Genomic DNA, 15,659 nt, shown 5'->3' on the forward strand with positions numbered 1-15,659 from the left:
CTTCAGGATGGTTTGGATAAAGGTTTATCTGCAAGTTCATTGAAGGGACAAATCTCTGCTCTTTCTCTTTTATTTCACAGAAATATTGCTAAGCTTCCTGATATTCACTGTTTTGGGCAGGCTTTGGTCCTTATCAAGCCTATCATTAAATCAATCTCTGCTCCTTGGAGTCTTAATTTGGTTTTGAAGGCTTTTCAGGCTCCTCCTTTTGAGCCTATGCATTCTTTGGATATTAAACTACTTTCTTGGAAAGTGTTGTTCCTTTTGGCTATCTCTTATGCTAGAAGAGTTTCCGAATTATCTGTTCTTTCTTGTGAGTCTCCTTTTCTGATTTTCCATCAGAATAAGGCAGTTTTGCGGACTTCATTTAAGTTTTTACCTAAAGTTGTGAATTCTAACAACATTAATAGGGAAATTGTTGTTCCCTCTTTGTGTCCTAATCCTAAGAATTCTTTGGAGAGATCCTTACATTCTCTGGATGTTGTAAGAGCTTTGAAATATGTTGAAGCTACTAAATATTTCAGGAAGACTTCTAGTCTATTTGTTGTCTTTTCTGGTCCTAGGAAAGGTCAGAAAGCTTCTGCCATTTCCTTGGCATCCTGATTAAAGCTTTTGATTCATCAGGCTTATTTGGAGTCGGGTCAGACCCCACCTCAGAGAATCACAGCTCATTCTACTAGATCAGTTTCCACTTTGTGGGCTTTTAAGAATGGAGATTTAGTTGATCAGATTTGCAAAGCAGCAACTTGGTCTTATTTGCATATATTTACTAAATTCTACCGTTTTGATGTATTTGCCTCTTCGGAAGCAGTTTTTGGTAGAAAAGTTCTTCAGGCAGCTGTTTCAGTTTGATTCTTCTGGTTATGTTTTAAGTTTTTTGTTTTCAATTATGAGAAAAACTTATTTTTTTGGATGTGGATTTAATTTTTTCAGCGGAAAATGGCTGTTTTTTTATTTTTATCCCTCCCTCTCTAGTGACTCTTCTGTGGAGTACCACATCTTGGGTATTACTATCCCATAAGTCACTAGCTCATGGACTCTTGCCAATTAGATGAAAGAAAACATAATTTATGTAAGAACTTACCTGATAAATTCATTTCTTTCATATTGGCAAGAGTCCATGAGACCCACCCTTTTTATGGTGGTTATGTTTTGTTGTATAAAGCACAATTATTTTTCCAGTTCCTTTTTTGATGCTTTTTACTCCTTTTTCTATAACCCCACTACTTGGATATTCATTAAACTGAATTGTGGGTGTGGTGAGCGGTGTATTTATTAGCATTTTAAGGTTTGGGATACTTTGCCCCTCCTAGTAGGATTGTATATCCCATACGTCACTAGCTGATGGACTCTTGCCAATATGAAAGAATTGAATTTATAAAGTTCTTACATAAATTATGTTTTTTGACTAAACCTCAGGCACCTCTACACCTTTGTGTTATTCCTTTTCTATTTCCCTTCGGTCGAATGACAGGGGATTATGGGTAGGGGTGTGACACTTAGCAGCTTTGCTGTGGTGCTCTTTGCCTCCTCCTGCTGGCCAGGAGTGATATTCCCACTAGTAATTGAATGACTTCGTGGACTCTCCATATCCGGAAAGAAAGAAATTTATCAGGTAAGCATAAATTTTGTTTTTACCAACATTACATTTTATATTTGTTTAAAAAAATTAATATGAAATACATATAATGTGCAAATAATTGGCATAATTTAGGCTAATGATCAGCTACTATATGGAATGCATGTACTGTACAGTTTTGCTCATGTAGCTACTTTCTAAGGTGTAAACAACTTATGCTTATTTGTAATTCATGTAATATTATATTAATTGCCATCCTTGTCCAGCACAGTGTAGCTCTCCGGTGCTTTTTATCTACCCTTATCCCACATGACTATCTACCTCCTCCCATATACAACACATCATCTCATTTCTATTTATTGTATATGTTAATGTTTATTTCTAGGTCTGTGGCAGATGTCTTTATAAATAATTCCTCATTTTGAGTTTGCTTACAAATATAATCTTGTAAGAGAAATTTGATTTTGCGTCATACTTATGTGAAATGTATTAATGATGCCACCAGTAATCCTTGTATAGTTTATGCTAGGTCTTGACAGTCTTCTTCTAAATCCAGGAGTCAGGCTTATAACGTCAAACATTTGACTTAATATTGAGTGCATTAGACATCTGTATATATTATGTTTTGACTCTTAGACCTGTGCTGCGTGTAAGTGTCCTCTGAAAGGATGGTTATTGTGTAGATTCATGCATGGTGTCGTTCTGTGTGTATTTTGATCCTTCTTATAACAACTGTTATTACAATTTGTTAGTATTGTTTCTAGAGCTATTATTTATATGTATTTTCAGAAAGCTCACTGTGCAGGAAAAGCAACGTGTTCAGAAAGAAGAGAAACTGTCCAAAGTAGATGAAAAGTTCAGTTTAGCTGCTGAGGAGCTGCTCGCTATCAAGTAAGGCTAGTGTGGATTAAGTGTTTTACTTATTATGTAGATTTCTATTGCTGAACATTATCTCTTTTTAGGACAAGAGTAAAGGAGCTGGAAGAGGAAATGGAAAAGACCGTCTGTTCGTACAGAAACCAGGTCTGTTACTGCTCTGTTACACTTAATACATTCCAGAAAAGCAATGGACGTACCCATTTTAAAGGGGTATCTCCCTGCTTGGAAAGCAATGCAATACTTCTAAAATATTTTAGTATTTAGATCTTTTCAAAGCAGTGGTTAATTGGTTATATATACTGTATGTATAAACATACTTAATTGTCATTCTATAAAGACCTACATTTTCCTCCTGTCTCATTCATTCTATTCCTGTGCCAAGGATGTATTTTGGGACATTAATTAATATGTTTTGTTTTATCTTTTTTTATGATTAATGTAGTTTTCTGATAGGCTTGTTTCTAATCTCTCACATTTCTTTCTTCCTCCCCCTCTCCTCCTTTTTTTTTCTTTTCTTTCTTTCCTTCATTTTTGTATGACTTAGTTTTTGCTTTTCTATTTTAAAATGTCCAAGTTAAGGTGATGTCACTAGCACCAGTGATATGTGCATCCCTTATGTTATGCTATATAGTGTATTTTACTTGCTATATAATATACACACACAGGTGCAAAAACGTCCACCATAACCAAGTAGTTTTATAGATCATTTTATTAAAATGTAGTAACATATTGTAATTATTTGATACTTCTTAATCAAGAATCCATAATTAGCACTAAGAAAAATCATGTTTCTCCATCATTGGTGTGTCCGGTCCACGGCGTCATCCATAACTTGTGGGAATATTCTCCTCCCCAACAGGAAATGGCAAAGTGCACAGCAAAAGCCGTCCACATAGTCCCTCCCAGGCTCCGCCCACCCCAGTCATTCTCTTTGCCGTTGCACAGGCAACATCTCCACAGAGATGGTGAAGAGTATGTGGTGATTAGTTGTAGTTTTTTATTCTACTATCAAGAGTTTGTTATTTTAAAATAGTGCTGGTATGTACTATTTACTCTGAAACAGAAAAAGATGAAGAGTTCTGTTTGTGAGAGGAACATGATTTTAGCAGCAGTAACTAAAATCGTTTGCTGTTTCCACATAGGACTGTTGCGATGAAATAACTTCAGTTGGGGGAAACAGTTAGCAGACTTTTCTGCTTAAGGTATGACTAGACATTTTTCTAACAAGACTGTGTAATGCTGGAAGGCTGTCATTCCCCTCATGGGGACCGGTAAGCCATTTTCTTAATCAAACAGAATAAAGGGCTTAATGTGGGCTATAAAACTGGTAGACATTTTTATGGGCAAGATCGATTGCTTTATTTGTGCTTTTTATAAAGATTGATGTTGATATTCACACTTATAAAATTTGGGGAACGTTTTTTTAACGTCAGGCACTGGTTTAGACACCTTTTCAGTCAGGAAGGGCCTTCCCTGTAGTAGGCTGAGCCTAATTTTCGCGCCATTACTGCGCAGTTTCTTTTGACAGCAGGACATGCAGCTGCATGTGTGTGGGTCTGAAAGTATTTGAAAAGGTTCCTAGAAGGCTTAATTTGGTATCGTATACCCCCTGGGTTTGGTAAAGTCGCAGCAAAGGCTGTAGCTGGGACTGTACAGGGGTTAAAACTTTAACCGGCTCCGGTTTCTTCATTTTAAGGGTTAAAGGTCTCAAATTTGGGGTGCAATGCTTTGAATGCTTTAAGACACCGTGGTGAAAATTTGGTTAAATTTGAACAATTCCTTCATAGTTTTTCACATATTCAGTAATAAAGTGTGCACTGTTTAAAATTTAAAGAGACAGTAACGGTTTTGTTTAAAAACGGTTTTTGTACTTTATTGACAAGTTTAAGCCTGTTTAACACGTCTGTGCCTTCAGATAAGCTATGTTCTGTATGTATGGAAGCCAATGTGTCTCCCCCTTCAAAATTGTGTGATAATTGTGCCATAGCGTCCAAACAAAGTAAGGACAGTACTGCCACAGATAGTAAAGTTGCCCAAGATGATTCATCAGATGAAGGGAGTAGACATAGTTCTACATCATCTCCTTCTGTGTCTACACCAGTTTTGCCCACGCAGGAGGCCCCTAGTACTTCTAGCGCGCCAATGCTTATTACTATGCAACAATTGACGGCAGTAATGGATAACTCCATAGCAAATATTTTATCCAAATTGCCTGCATATCAGAGAAAGCGCGATTGCTCTGTTTTAAACACTGTAGAGCAGGAGGGCGCTGATGATAATTGCTCTGTCATACCCTCACACCAATCTGAAGGGGCCATGAGGGAGGTTTTGTCAGATGGGGAAATTTCAGATTCAGGTAGAATTTCTCAACAGGCAGAACCTGATGTTGTGACATTTAAATTTAAATTAGAGCATCTCCGAGCACTGCTTAAGGAGGTGCTATCTACTCTGGATGATTGTGACAACCTGGTCATTCCAGAAAAATTGTGCAAGATGGACAAGTTCCTAGAGGTTCCGGTGCACCCAGACGCTTTTCCTATACCCAAGCGGGTGGCGGACATAGTAAATAAGGAGTGGGAGAAGCCCGGCATACCTTTTGTTCCCCCTCCTATATTTAAGAAATTATTTCCTATGGTCGACCCCAGAAAGGACTTATGGCAGACAGTCCCTAAGGTCGAGGGGGCAGTTTCTACACTAGCCAAGCGCACTACTATTCCTATCGAGGATAATTGTGCTTTCAAAGATCCTATGGATAAAAAATTGGAGGGTTTGCTTAAAAAGATTTTTGTACAGCAAGGTTACCTCCTGCAACCTATTTCGTGCATTATTCCTGTCACTACAGCAGCGTGGTTCTGGTTCGAAGAACTAGAAAAGTCGCTCAGTAGAGAGACTCCGTATGAGGAGGTTATGGACAGGGTTCTCGCACTTAAGTTGGCTAATTCCTTTATTTTAGATGCCGCTTTGCAGTTAGCTAGATTAGCGGCGAAAAATTCTGGGTTTGCAATTGTGGCACGCAGAGCGCTCTGGCTAAAGTCTTGGTCAGCGGATGTATCTTCCAAGACAAAATTGCTTAATATCCCTTTCAAGGGTAAAACTCTTTTCTTTCATGTAATTAACAAGAGTCCATGAGCTAGTGACGTATGGGATATACATTCCTACCAGGAGGGGCAAAGTTTCCCAAACCTTAAAATGCCTATAAATACACCCCTCACCACACCCACAAATCAGTTTTACAAACTTTGCCTCCAAGGGAGGTGGTGAAGTAAGTTTGTGCTAGATTCTACGTTGATATGCGCTCCGCAGCAAGTTGGAGCCCGGTTTTCCTCTCAGCGTGCAGTGAATGTCAGAGGGATGTGAAGAGAGTATTGCCTATTGAATGCAGTGATCTCCTTCTACGGGGTCTATTTCATAAGGTTCTCTGTTATCGGTCGTAGAGATTCATCTCTTACCTCCCTTTTCAGATCGACGATATACTCTTATATTTACCATTTCCTCTACTGATTCTCGTTTCAGTACTGGTTTGGCTTTCTACAAACATGTAGATGAGTGTCCTGGGGTAAGTAAGTCTTATTTTCTGTGACACTCTAAGCTATGGTTGGGCACTTTATTTATAAAGTTCTAAATATATGTATTCAAACATTTATTTGCCTTGACTCAGAATGTTCAACTTTCCTTATTTCCAGACAGTCAGTTTCATATTTGGGATTATGCATTGAATTATCATATTTTTTCTTACCTCAAAAATTTGACTTTTTTTTTTTTCCCTGTGGGCTGTTAGGCTCGCGGGGGCTGAAAATGCTTCATTTTATTGCGTCATTCTTGGCGCGGACTTTTTTGGCGCAAAAATTATTTTCCGTTTCCGGCGTCATACGTGTCGCCGGAAGTTGCGTCATTTTTTGACGTTATTTTGCGTCAAAGATGTCGGCGTTCCGGATGTGGCGTCATTTTTGGCGCCAAAAGCATTTAGGCGCCAAATAATGTGGGCGTCTTTTTTGGCGCTAAAAAATATGGGCGTCATTTTTGTCTCCACATTATTTAAGTCTCATTATTTATTGCTTCTGGTTGCTAGAAGCTTGTTCACTGGCATTTTTTTCCCATTCCTGAAACTGTCATTTAAGGAATTTGATCAATTTTGCTTTATATGTTGTTTTTTTCTTTTACATATTGCAAGATGTTCCACGTTGCAACTGAGTCAGAAGTTACTACAGGAAAATCACTGCACAGTGCTGGAGCTACCAAGCTAAGTCTGCTATAAACTTTTGGTATCTGTTTCTCCAGCTGTTATTTGTATTGCATGTCATGTCAAACTTATTAATGCAGATAAAATTTCCTTTAGTACTGTTACATTACCTGTTGCTGTCCGTCAACATCTAATTTTCAGAGTGTTCCTGATAACATAAGAGATTTTATTTTTTAAATCCATTAAGAAGGCTATGTCTGTTATTTCTCCTTCTAGTATACATAAAAGTCTTTTAAAACTTCTCTTTTTTTCAGATGAATTTTTAAATGAACATCATCATTCTGATACTGATAATGGTTCTTCTGGTTCAGAGGTTTCTGTCTCAGAGGTTGATGCTGATAAATCTTTGTATTTGTTCAAGATGGAATTTATTCGTTCTTTACTTAAAGAAGTGTTATTTGCATTAGAAATAGAGGATACTGGTCCTCTTGATACTAAATGTAAACGTTTAAATAAGGTTTTTAAATCTCCTGTAGTTATTCCAGAAGTGTTTTATCTCCCTGATGCTATTTCTGAAGTAATTTCCAGGGAATGGAATAATTTGGGTAATTTATTTACTCCTTCTAGACGTTTAAGCAAATTATATCCTGTGCCATCTGACAGATTAGAGTTTGTTGGGACAAAAATCCCTAAGGTTATGGGGCTGTCTCTACTCCTGCTAATGTACTACTATTCCTATGGCAGATAGTACTTCATTTAAGGATCCTTTAGATAGGAAAATTGAATTCTTTCTAAGAAAAGCTTACTTATGTTCAGGTAATCTTCTTAGACCTGCTATATTTTTAGCGGATGTTGCTGCAGCTTCAACTTTTTGGTTAGATGCTTTAGCACAACAAGTAACAGATCATAATTTTATAGCATTATTATTATTCTATAACATGCTAATAATTTTATTGGTGATACCATCTTTTGATATCATTAGAGTTGATGTCAGGTATATGTCTCTAGCTATTTTAGCTAGAAAAACTTTATGGATTAAACTTGGAATGCTGACATGTCTTCTAAGTCAACTTTGCTTTCCCTTTCTTTCCAGGGTAAATAATCATTTCGTTCCTTTCCTCACAACAAGGAACAAAAGCCTGATCCTTCATCCTCAGGAGCGGTATCAGTTTGGAAACTATTTCCAGTTTGGAATATATCCAAGCCTTATAGAATCCTATAGCCAGCTCTTAAGTACCTATGAAGGTGCGGCCCTTATTCCAGCTCAGCTGGTATGGGGCAGATTACGTTTTCTTCAAAGAAATTTGGATCAATTCCGTTCTTAATCTCTGGTTTCAGAAACATTGTTTCAGGAAGGTACAGAATTGGCTTCAAGTTAAGGCCTCCTGCTAAGAGATTCTTTTCTTTCCCGTGTCCCAATTGACACAGCAAGGCTCAGCATTTCTGAAATGTGTTTCAGATCTAGAGTTGGCTGGAGTATTTATGCCAGTTCCAGTTCTGGAACAGGGGCTGGGGTTTTATTTTATCTCTTCATTGTACCAAAGAAGGTCAATTCCTTCAGACCAGTTATGGATCTATCATTATTGAATCGTTATGTTAGGATACCAACATTCAAGATGGTTACTGTAGGTCTATCCTGCCTTTTGTTTAGCAAGGGCATTATATGTCTACAATAGATTTACAGGATGTGTATCTGCATATTCCGATTCATCCAGATCACTTTTAGTGTCTGAGATTCTCTTTTTAGACAAGCATTACCAGTTTTGTGGCTCTACTATTTGGTCTAGCCTCAGTTCCAAGAATTTTTTTCAAAGGTTCTCGGTGCCCTTCTTTCTGTAATCAGAGAATAGGGTTTTGGTATTTCCTTATTTGGACGATATCTTGGTACTTGCTCAGTCTTCTCATTTCGAAGAATCTCATACGAATCGACTTGTGTTGTTTCTTCAAGTTCATGGTTGGAGGATCAATTTACCAATCAGTTTATTGATTCCTCAGACAAGAGTAACCTTTTTAGGTTTCTAGATAAATTCAGTGTCTATGACTCTGTCCTTGTCAGACAAGAGAAGTTTAACATTGATATCAGCTTGTCAAAACCTTCAGTCACAATCATTCCCTTTGGTAGCCTTATGCATGGAAATGTTGGATCTTAGGACTGCCGCATCAGATGCGATCTCCTTTGCTCGTTTTCACATGCGACCTCTTCAGCTCTGTATGCTGAACCAATGGTGCAGGGATTACTCAAAGATATCTCAATTAATATCTTTAAACCGATTTTACGACACTCTCTGACATGGTGGACAGATCACCATCGTTTAGTTCAGGGGGCTTCTTTGTTCTTCCGACCTGGACTATAATCTCAACAGATACGAGTCTTACAGGTTGGGGAGCTGTGTGGGGGTATCTGACGGCACAAGGGGTTTGGGAATCTCAGGAGGTGAGATTTCCGATCAATATTTTGGAACCCCGTGCAATTTTCAGAGCTCTTCAGTCTTGGCCTCTTCTGAAGAGAGAGTTGTTCATTGTTTTCAGATAAGACATTGTCACAACTGTGGCATACATCAATCATCAAGGAGGGACTCACAGTCCTCTGGCTATGAAAGAAGTATCTCGAATTTTGGTTTGGGCGGAATCCAGCTCCTGTCTAATCTCTGCGGTTTATATCCCAGGTATGGACAATTGGAAAGCGGATTATCTCAGTCGCCAAACGTTGCATCCGGGCGAATGGTCTCTTCACCCAGAGGTATTTCTTCAGATTGTTCAAATGTGGAAACTTCCAGAAATAGTTCTGATGGCTTCTCATCTAAACAAGAAACTTCCCAGGTATCTGTCCAGATCCCGGGATCCTCAGGCGGAGGCAGTGGATGCATTTTCACTTCCTTGGAAGTATCATCCTGCCTATATCTTTCCGCTTCTAGTTCTTCTTCCAAGAGTAATCTCCAAGATTCTGAAGGAATGCTCGTTTGTTCTGCTGGTAGCTCCGGCATGGCCTCACAGGTTTTGGTATGCGGATCTTGTCCGGATGGCCTCTTGCCAACCGTGGACTCTTCCGTTAAGACCAGACCTTTTGTCTCAAGGTCCTTTTTTCCATCAGGATCTGAAATCCTTAAATTTAAAGGTATGGAGATTGAACGCTTGATTCTTGGTCAAAGAGGTTTCTCTGACTCTGTGATTAATACTATGTTACAGGCTCGTACATCTATATCCAGAGAGATATATTATAGAGTCTGGAAGACTTATATTTCTTGGTGTCTTTCTCATCATTTTTCTTGGCATTCTTTTAGAATACCGAGAATTTTACAATTTCTTCAGGATGGTTTGGATAAGGGTTTGTCCGCAAGTTCTTTGAAAGGACAAATCTCTGCTCTTTCTGTTCTTTTTCACAGAAAGATTGCTATTCTTCCTGATATTCATTGTTTTGTACAAGCTTTGGTTCGTATAAAACCTGTCATTAAGTCAATTTCTCCTCCTTGGAGTTTGAATTTGGTTCTGGGAGCTCTTCAAGCTCCTCCGTTTGAACCTATGCATTCATTGGACATTAAATTACTTTCTTGGAAAGTTTTGTTCCTTTTGGCCATCTCTTCTGCTAGAAGAGTTTCTGAATTATCTGCTCTTTCGTGTGAGTCTCCTTTTCTGATTTTTCATCAGGATAAGGCGGTGTTGCGAACTTCTTTTGAATTTTTACCTAAGTTGTGAATTCCAACAACATTAGTAGAGAAATTGTGGTTCCTTCATTATGTCCTAATCCTAAGAATTCTAAGGAGAAATCGTTGCATTCTTTGGATGTTGTTAGAGCTTTGAAATATTATGTTGAAGCTACGAAATCTTTCTGTAAGACTTCTAGTCTATTTGTTATCTTTTCCGGTTCTAGGAAAGGCCAGAAAGCTTCTGCCATTTCTTTGGCATCTTGGTTGAAATCTTTAATTCATCTTGCCTATGTTGAGTCGGGTAAAATTCCGCCTCAGAGAATTACAGCTCATTCTACTAGGTCAGTATCTACTTCCTGGGCGTTTAGGAATGAAGCTTCGGTTGACCAGATCTGCAAAGCAGCAACTTGGTCCTCTTTGCATACTTTTACTAAATTCTACCATTTTGATGTATTTTCTTCTTCTGAAGCAATTTTTGGTAGAAAAGTTCTTCAGGCAGCGGTTTCAGTTTGAATCTTCTGCTTAGGTTTTTCATTAAACTTTATTTTGGGTGTGGATTATTTTCAGCAGGAATTGGCTGTCTTTATTTTATCCCTCCCTCTCTAGTGACTCTTGTGTGGAAAGATCCACATCTTGGGTAGTCATTATCCCATACGTCACTAGCTCATGGACTCTTGTTAATTACATGAAAGAAAACATAATTTATGTAAGAACTTACCTGATAAATTCATTTCTTTCATATTAACAAGAGTCCATGAGGCCCACCCTTTTTTTGGGGTGGTTATGATTTTTTTGTATAAAGCACAATTATTCCAATTCCTTATTTTATATGCTTCGCACTTTTTTTCTTATCACCCCACTTCTTGGCTATTCGTTAAACTGATTTGTGGGTGTGGTGAGGGGTGTATTTATAGGCATTTTAAGGTTTGGGAAACTTTGCCCCTCCTGGTAGGAATGTATATCCCATACGTCACTAGCTCATGGACTCTTGTTAATATGAAAGAAATGAATTTATCAGGTAAGTTCTTACATAAATTATGTTTTTGGGCCAGAATTGAAAGAGATTATCTCAGACATCACTGGGGGTAAGGGCCACGCCCTCCCACAAGATAGGCCTTTCAAGGCCAAGAATAAGTCTAATTTTCGTTCCTTTCGCAATTTCAGGAACGGACCGGCCTCCAACTCTGCAGCCTCTAGACAAGAGGGTAATGCTTCGCAAACCAAACCAGCTTGGAAACCGATGCAAGGCTGGAACAAGGGTAAGCAGGCCAAGAAACCTGCTGCTGCTAACAAGACAGCATGAAGGAGTAGCCCCCGATCCGGGACCGGATCTAGTGGGGGGCAGACTCTCTCTCTTCGCTCAGGCTTGGGCAAGAGATGTTCAGTATCCCTGGGCACTAGAAATAGTTTCTCAGGGTTATCTTCTGGAATTCAAGGAACTACCCCCAAGGGGAAGGTTCCACATGTCTCACTTATCCTCAAACCAAATAAAGAGACAGGCATTCTTACATTGTGTAGAAGACCTGTTAAAAATGGGAGTGATACACCCAGTTCCAACCGTGGAACAAGGAATGGGGTTTTACTCAAATCTGTTTGTGGTTCCCAAAAAAGAGGGAACTTTCAGACCAATTCTGGATTTAAAGTTCCTAAACAAATTTCTCAGAGTGCCATCGTTGAAAATGGAAACCATTCGAACGATTTTACCTACAATCCAAGAGGGTCAATTTATGACTACCGTGGATCTAAAGGATGCGTATCTACATATTCCTATCCACAAAGATCATCATCAGTTCCTAAGGTTCGCCTTTCTGGACAAACATTACCAGTTTGTGGCTCTCCCATTCGGGCTAGCCACTGCTCCAAGGATTTTCACAAAGGTACTCGGGTCCCTTCTAGCGGTTCTAAGACCAAGGGGCATTGCAGTGGCACCTTACTTGGACGACATTCTGATACAAGCGTTGTCTCTTTCAAAGGCAAAGGCTCACACAGACATCGTTCTGGCCTTTCTCAGATCTCACGGATGGAAAGTGAACATAGAAAAAAGTTCCTTGTCTCCGTCGACAAGAGTTCCTTTCTTGAGGACAATAATAGATTCTTTAGAAATGAAGATTTTCCTGACAGATGTCAGAAAGTCGAAACTTCTAAACGCTTGTCAAGTTCTTCACTCTGTTCCACGACCTTCCATAGCTCAGTGCATGGAAGTAGTAGGGTTGATGGTTGCGGCAATGGACATAGTTCCTTTTGCGCAAGTTCATCTAAGACCATTACAACTGTGCATGCTGAAACAGTGGAATGGGGACTATACAGACTTGTCTCCAGTGATTCAAGTAGATCAGAAGACCAGAGACTCACTCCGTTGGTGGCTAACCCAGGATCACCTGTCCCAGGGAATGAGCTTCCTCAGACCAGAGTGGGTCATCGTCACGACCGACGCCAGTCTAGTGGGCTGGGGCGCGGTCTGGGACTCCCTGAAAGCTCAGGGGCTATGGTCTCGGGAAGAGTCTCTTCTCCCGATAAACATTCTGGAACTGAGAGCGATATTCAATACTCTCAGGGCTTGGCCTCAACTAGCAAAGGCCAGATTCATAAGATTCCAATCAGACAACATGACGACTGTTGCTTACATCAACCATCAGGGGGGAACAAGGAGTTCCCTGGCGATGAGAGAAGTGACCAAAATCATAAAATGGGCGGAGGATCACTCCTGCCACCTATCTGCGATCCACATCCCAGGAGTGGAAAACTGGGAGGCGGATTATCTGAGTCGTCAAACATTCCATCCAGGGAGTGGGAACTCCACCCGGAGATATTTGCCCAGTTGACTCAATTATGGGGCATTCCAGACATGGATCTGATGGCGTCTCGTCAGAACTTCAAGGTTCCTTGCTACGGGTCCAGATCCAGGGATCCCAAGGCGACTCTAGTGGATGCATTAGTAGCGCCTTGGACCTTCAACCTAGCTTATGTGTTTCCACCGTTTCCTCTCATTCCCAGGCTGGTAGCCAGGATCAAGCAGGAGAGGGCCTCGGTGATCTTGATAGCTCCTGCGTGGCCACGCAGGACTTGGTATGCAGACCTGGTGAATATGTCATCGGCTCCACCATGGAAGCTACCTTTGAGACAGGATCTTCTAGTACAGGGTCCATTCGAACATCCAAATCTAGTTTCCCTCCAGCTAACGGCTTGGAAATTGAACGCTTGATTTTATCTAAGCGTGGGTTTTCGGATTCTGTAATAGATACTCTGGTACAAGCCAGAAAACCTGTAACTAGAAAAATTTACCATAAAATATGGAAAAGATATATCTGTTGGTGTGAATCCAAGGGATTCTCATGGAGTAAGATCAAAATTCCTAGGATCCTTTCCTTTCTCCAAGAAGGTTTGGATAAAGGATTATCAGCGAGTTCTCTAAAGGGACAGATTTCTGCTTTATCTGTCTTGTTACACAAACGACTGGCAGCTGTGCCTGATGTTCAAGCTTTTGTTCAGGCTTTGGTCAGGATCAAGCCTGTTTACAGACCTTTGACTCCTCCCTGGAGTCTGAATTTAGTTCTTTCAGTTCTTTAAGGGGTTCCGTTTGAACCTCTACATTCCATAGATATCAAGATGTTATCTTGGAAAGTTCTGTTTTTGGTTGCTATTTCTTCTGCTAGAAGAGTTTCTGAGTTATCTGCTTTGCAGTGTAATCCGCCCTATCTGGTGTTCAATTCAGATAAGGTTGTTTTGCGTACTAAACCTGGTTTCCTTCCAAAGGTTGTTTCCAACAAGAATTTTAACCAGGAAATAGTTGTGCCTTCTTTGTGTCCGAATCCAGTTTCAAAGAAGGAACGTTTGTTACACAATTTAGATGTAGTTCGTGCTTTAAAGTTCTATTTAGAAGCAACAAAGGATTTCAGACAAACGTCTTCTCTGTTTGTCGTTTATTCTGGCAAGAGGAGAGGTCAAAAAGCTACTGCTACCTCTCTTTCCTTTTGGCTGAAAAGCATCATCCGATTGGCTTACGAGACTGCCGGACGGCAGCCTCCTGAACGCATCACAGCTCACTCTACTAGGGCTGTGGCTTCCACATGGGCCTTCAAGAACGAGGCTTCTATTGATCAGATATGTAAGGCAGCGACTTGGTCTTCCCTGCACACTTTTGCCAAATTCTACAAATTTGATACTTTTGCTTCTTCGGAGGCTATTTTTGGGAGAAAGGTTTTGCAAGCCGTGGTGCCTTCTGTTTAGGTAACCTGATTTGCTCCCTCCCTTCATCCGTGTCCTAAAGCTTTGGTATTGGTTCCCACAAGTTATGGATGACGCCGTGGACCGGACACACCAATGTTGGAGAAAACAGAATTTATGCTTACCTGATAAATTACTTTCTCCAACGGTGTGTCCGGTCCATGGCCCGCCCTGGTTTTTTAATCAGGTTTGATGAATTTCTTTCTTTAACTACAGTCACCACGGCACCTTATGGTTTCTCCTGTTTTTTCTCCTGTCCGTCGGTCGAATGACTGGGGTGGGCGGAGCCTGGGAGGGACTATGTGGACAGCTTTTGCTGTGCTCTTTGCCATTTCCTGTTAGGGAGGAGAATATTCCCACAAGTTATGGATGATGCCGTGGACCGGACACACCGTTGGAGAAAGTAATTTATCAGGTAAGCATAAATTCTGTTTTTATCTCTTAAATTGATGTTTCCATGTGTCTACATAACAGCATTTGCATGTGATAATGACTATAGCAGCCAAAAATACTTTGTTTTGAAACTCCTTACATGAGCTACCTTACAAAGCAATTTTCCAATATACTATTAATGTGTAAAAATGATAACTGTGTCTCATGTATCCTCATTCAAATGCATTGCCTGTTTTCTGAGCAGGTACAGGGCAAGTGCTTATATGTTCAAATTGTAACTTTTATTAGAAGCATTTAGCTGATAAAATACATATAGTATATATTGGGAAAAAGGACTGTTTTTTGAAAAAGAAATGCATTTGTGTTCTTTTTTGATTTTTTTTAATATTGTGTCCCTTTAAATCTTAATCCTTTTGTGTCCCTTTTAAAGCTTTTTTTTTCTTTATTGTTTATTCTTTTTTTTTATACAAGGTATCCTCTTATGAAAAGAAATCTCATGACAACTGGGTAAGTGTAAATCAAGGTGCATTAATACATTTTAGCTTAGTCTTCTTTGAAATAAATTTTTTATAATTTTGCCTTCTATCTCCGTACAGTATTACCCTACGCTCTCTTTTATTTTTATGTTTATCTTGCACTGTGTTTGTCAGATGAGTTAACAAACTTTGGTGTTAAAGTCTTAAAATAGCTAGTGCACTTAATTTACAATTCAAAAACATTATTTATTCATTGGGAGGTTGATTGCTCAGAACTACCTTGT

At 39.6% G+C, this 15,659-nt stretch overlaps 1 protein-coding gene across 1 annotated transcript in view; it reads left to right on the forward strand.

Annotated features, from left to right (window-relative positions):
• Positions 1 to 15,659, forward strand: part of MIA2 (MIA SH3 domain ER export factor 2) — a 598,301-nt gene that overhangs the window by 487,092 nt on the left and 95,550 nt on the right. The window contains exons 20-22 of the mRNA XM_053711462.1: positions 2,369 to 2,470; positions 2,542 to 2,602; positions 15,371 to 15,406. Of these exons, the coding sequence (XP_053567437.1) occupies positions 2,369 to 2,470; positions 2,542 to 2,602; positions 15,371 to 15,406 (199 nt within the window). The remainder of the gene's footprint in view (positions 1 to 2,368; positions 2,471 to 2,541; positions 2,603 to 15,370; positions 15,407 to 15,659) is intronic.

The sequence above is a fragment of the Bombina bombina genome, chromosome 1, assembly GCF_027579735.1.
Source record: "Bombina bombina isolate aBomBom1 chromosome 1, aBomBom1.pri, whole genome shotgun sequence".
NCBI classification, from domain to species: domain Eukaryota; kingdom Metazoa; phylum Chordata; class Amphibia; order Anura; family Bombinatoridae; genus Bombina; species Bombina bombina.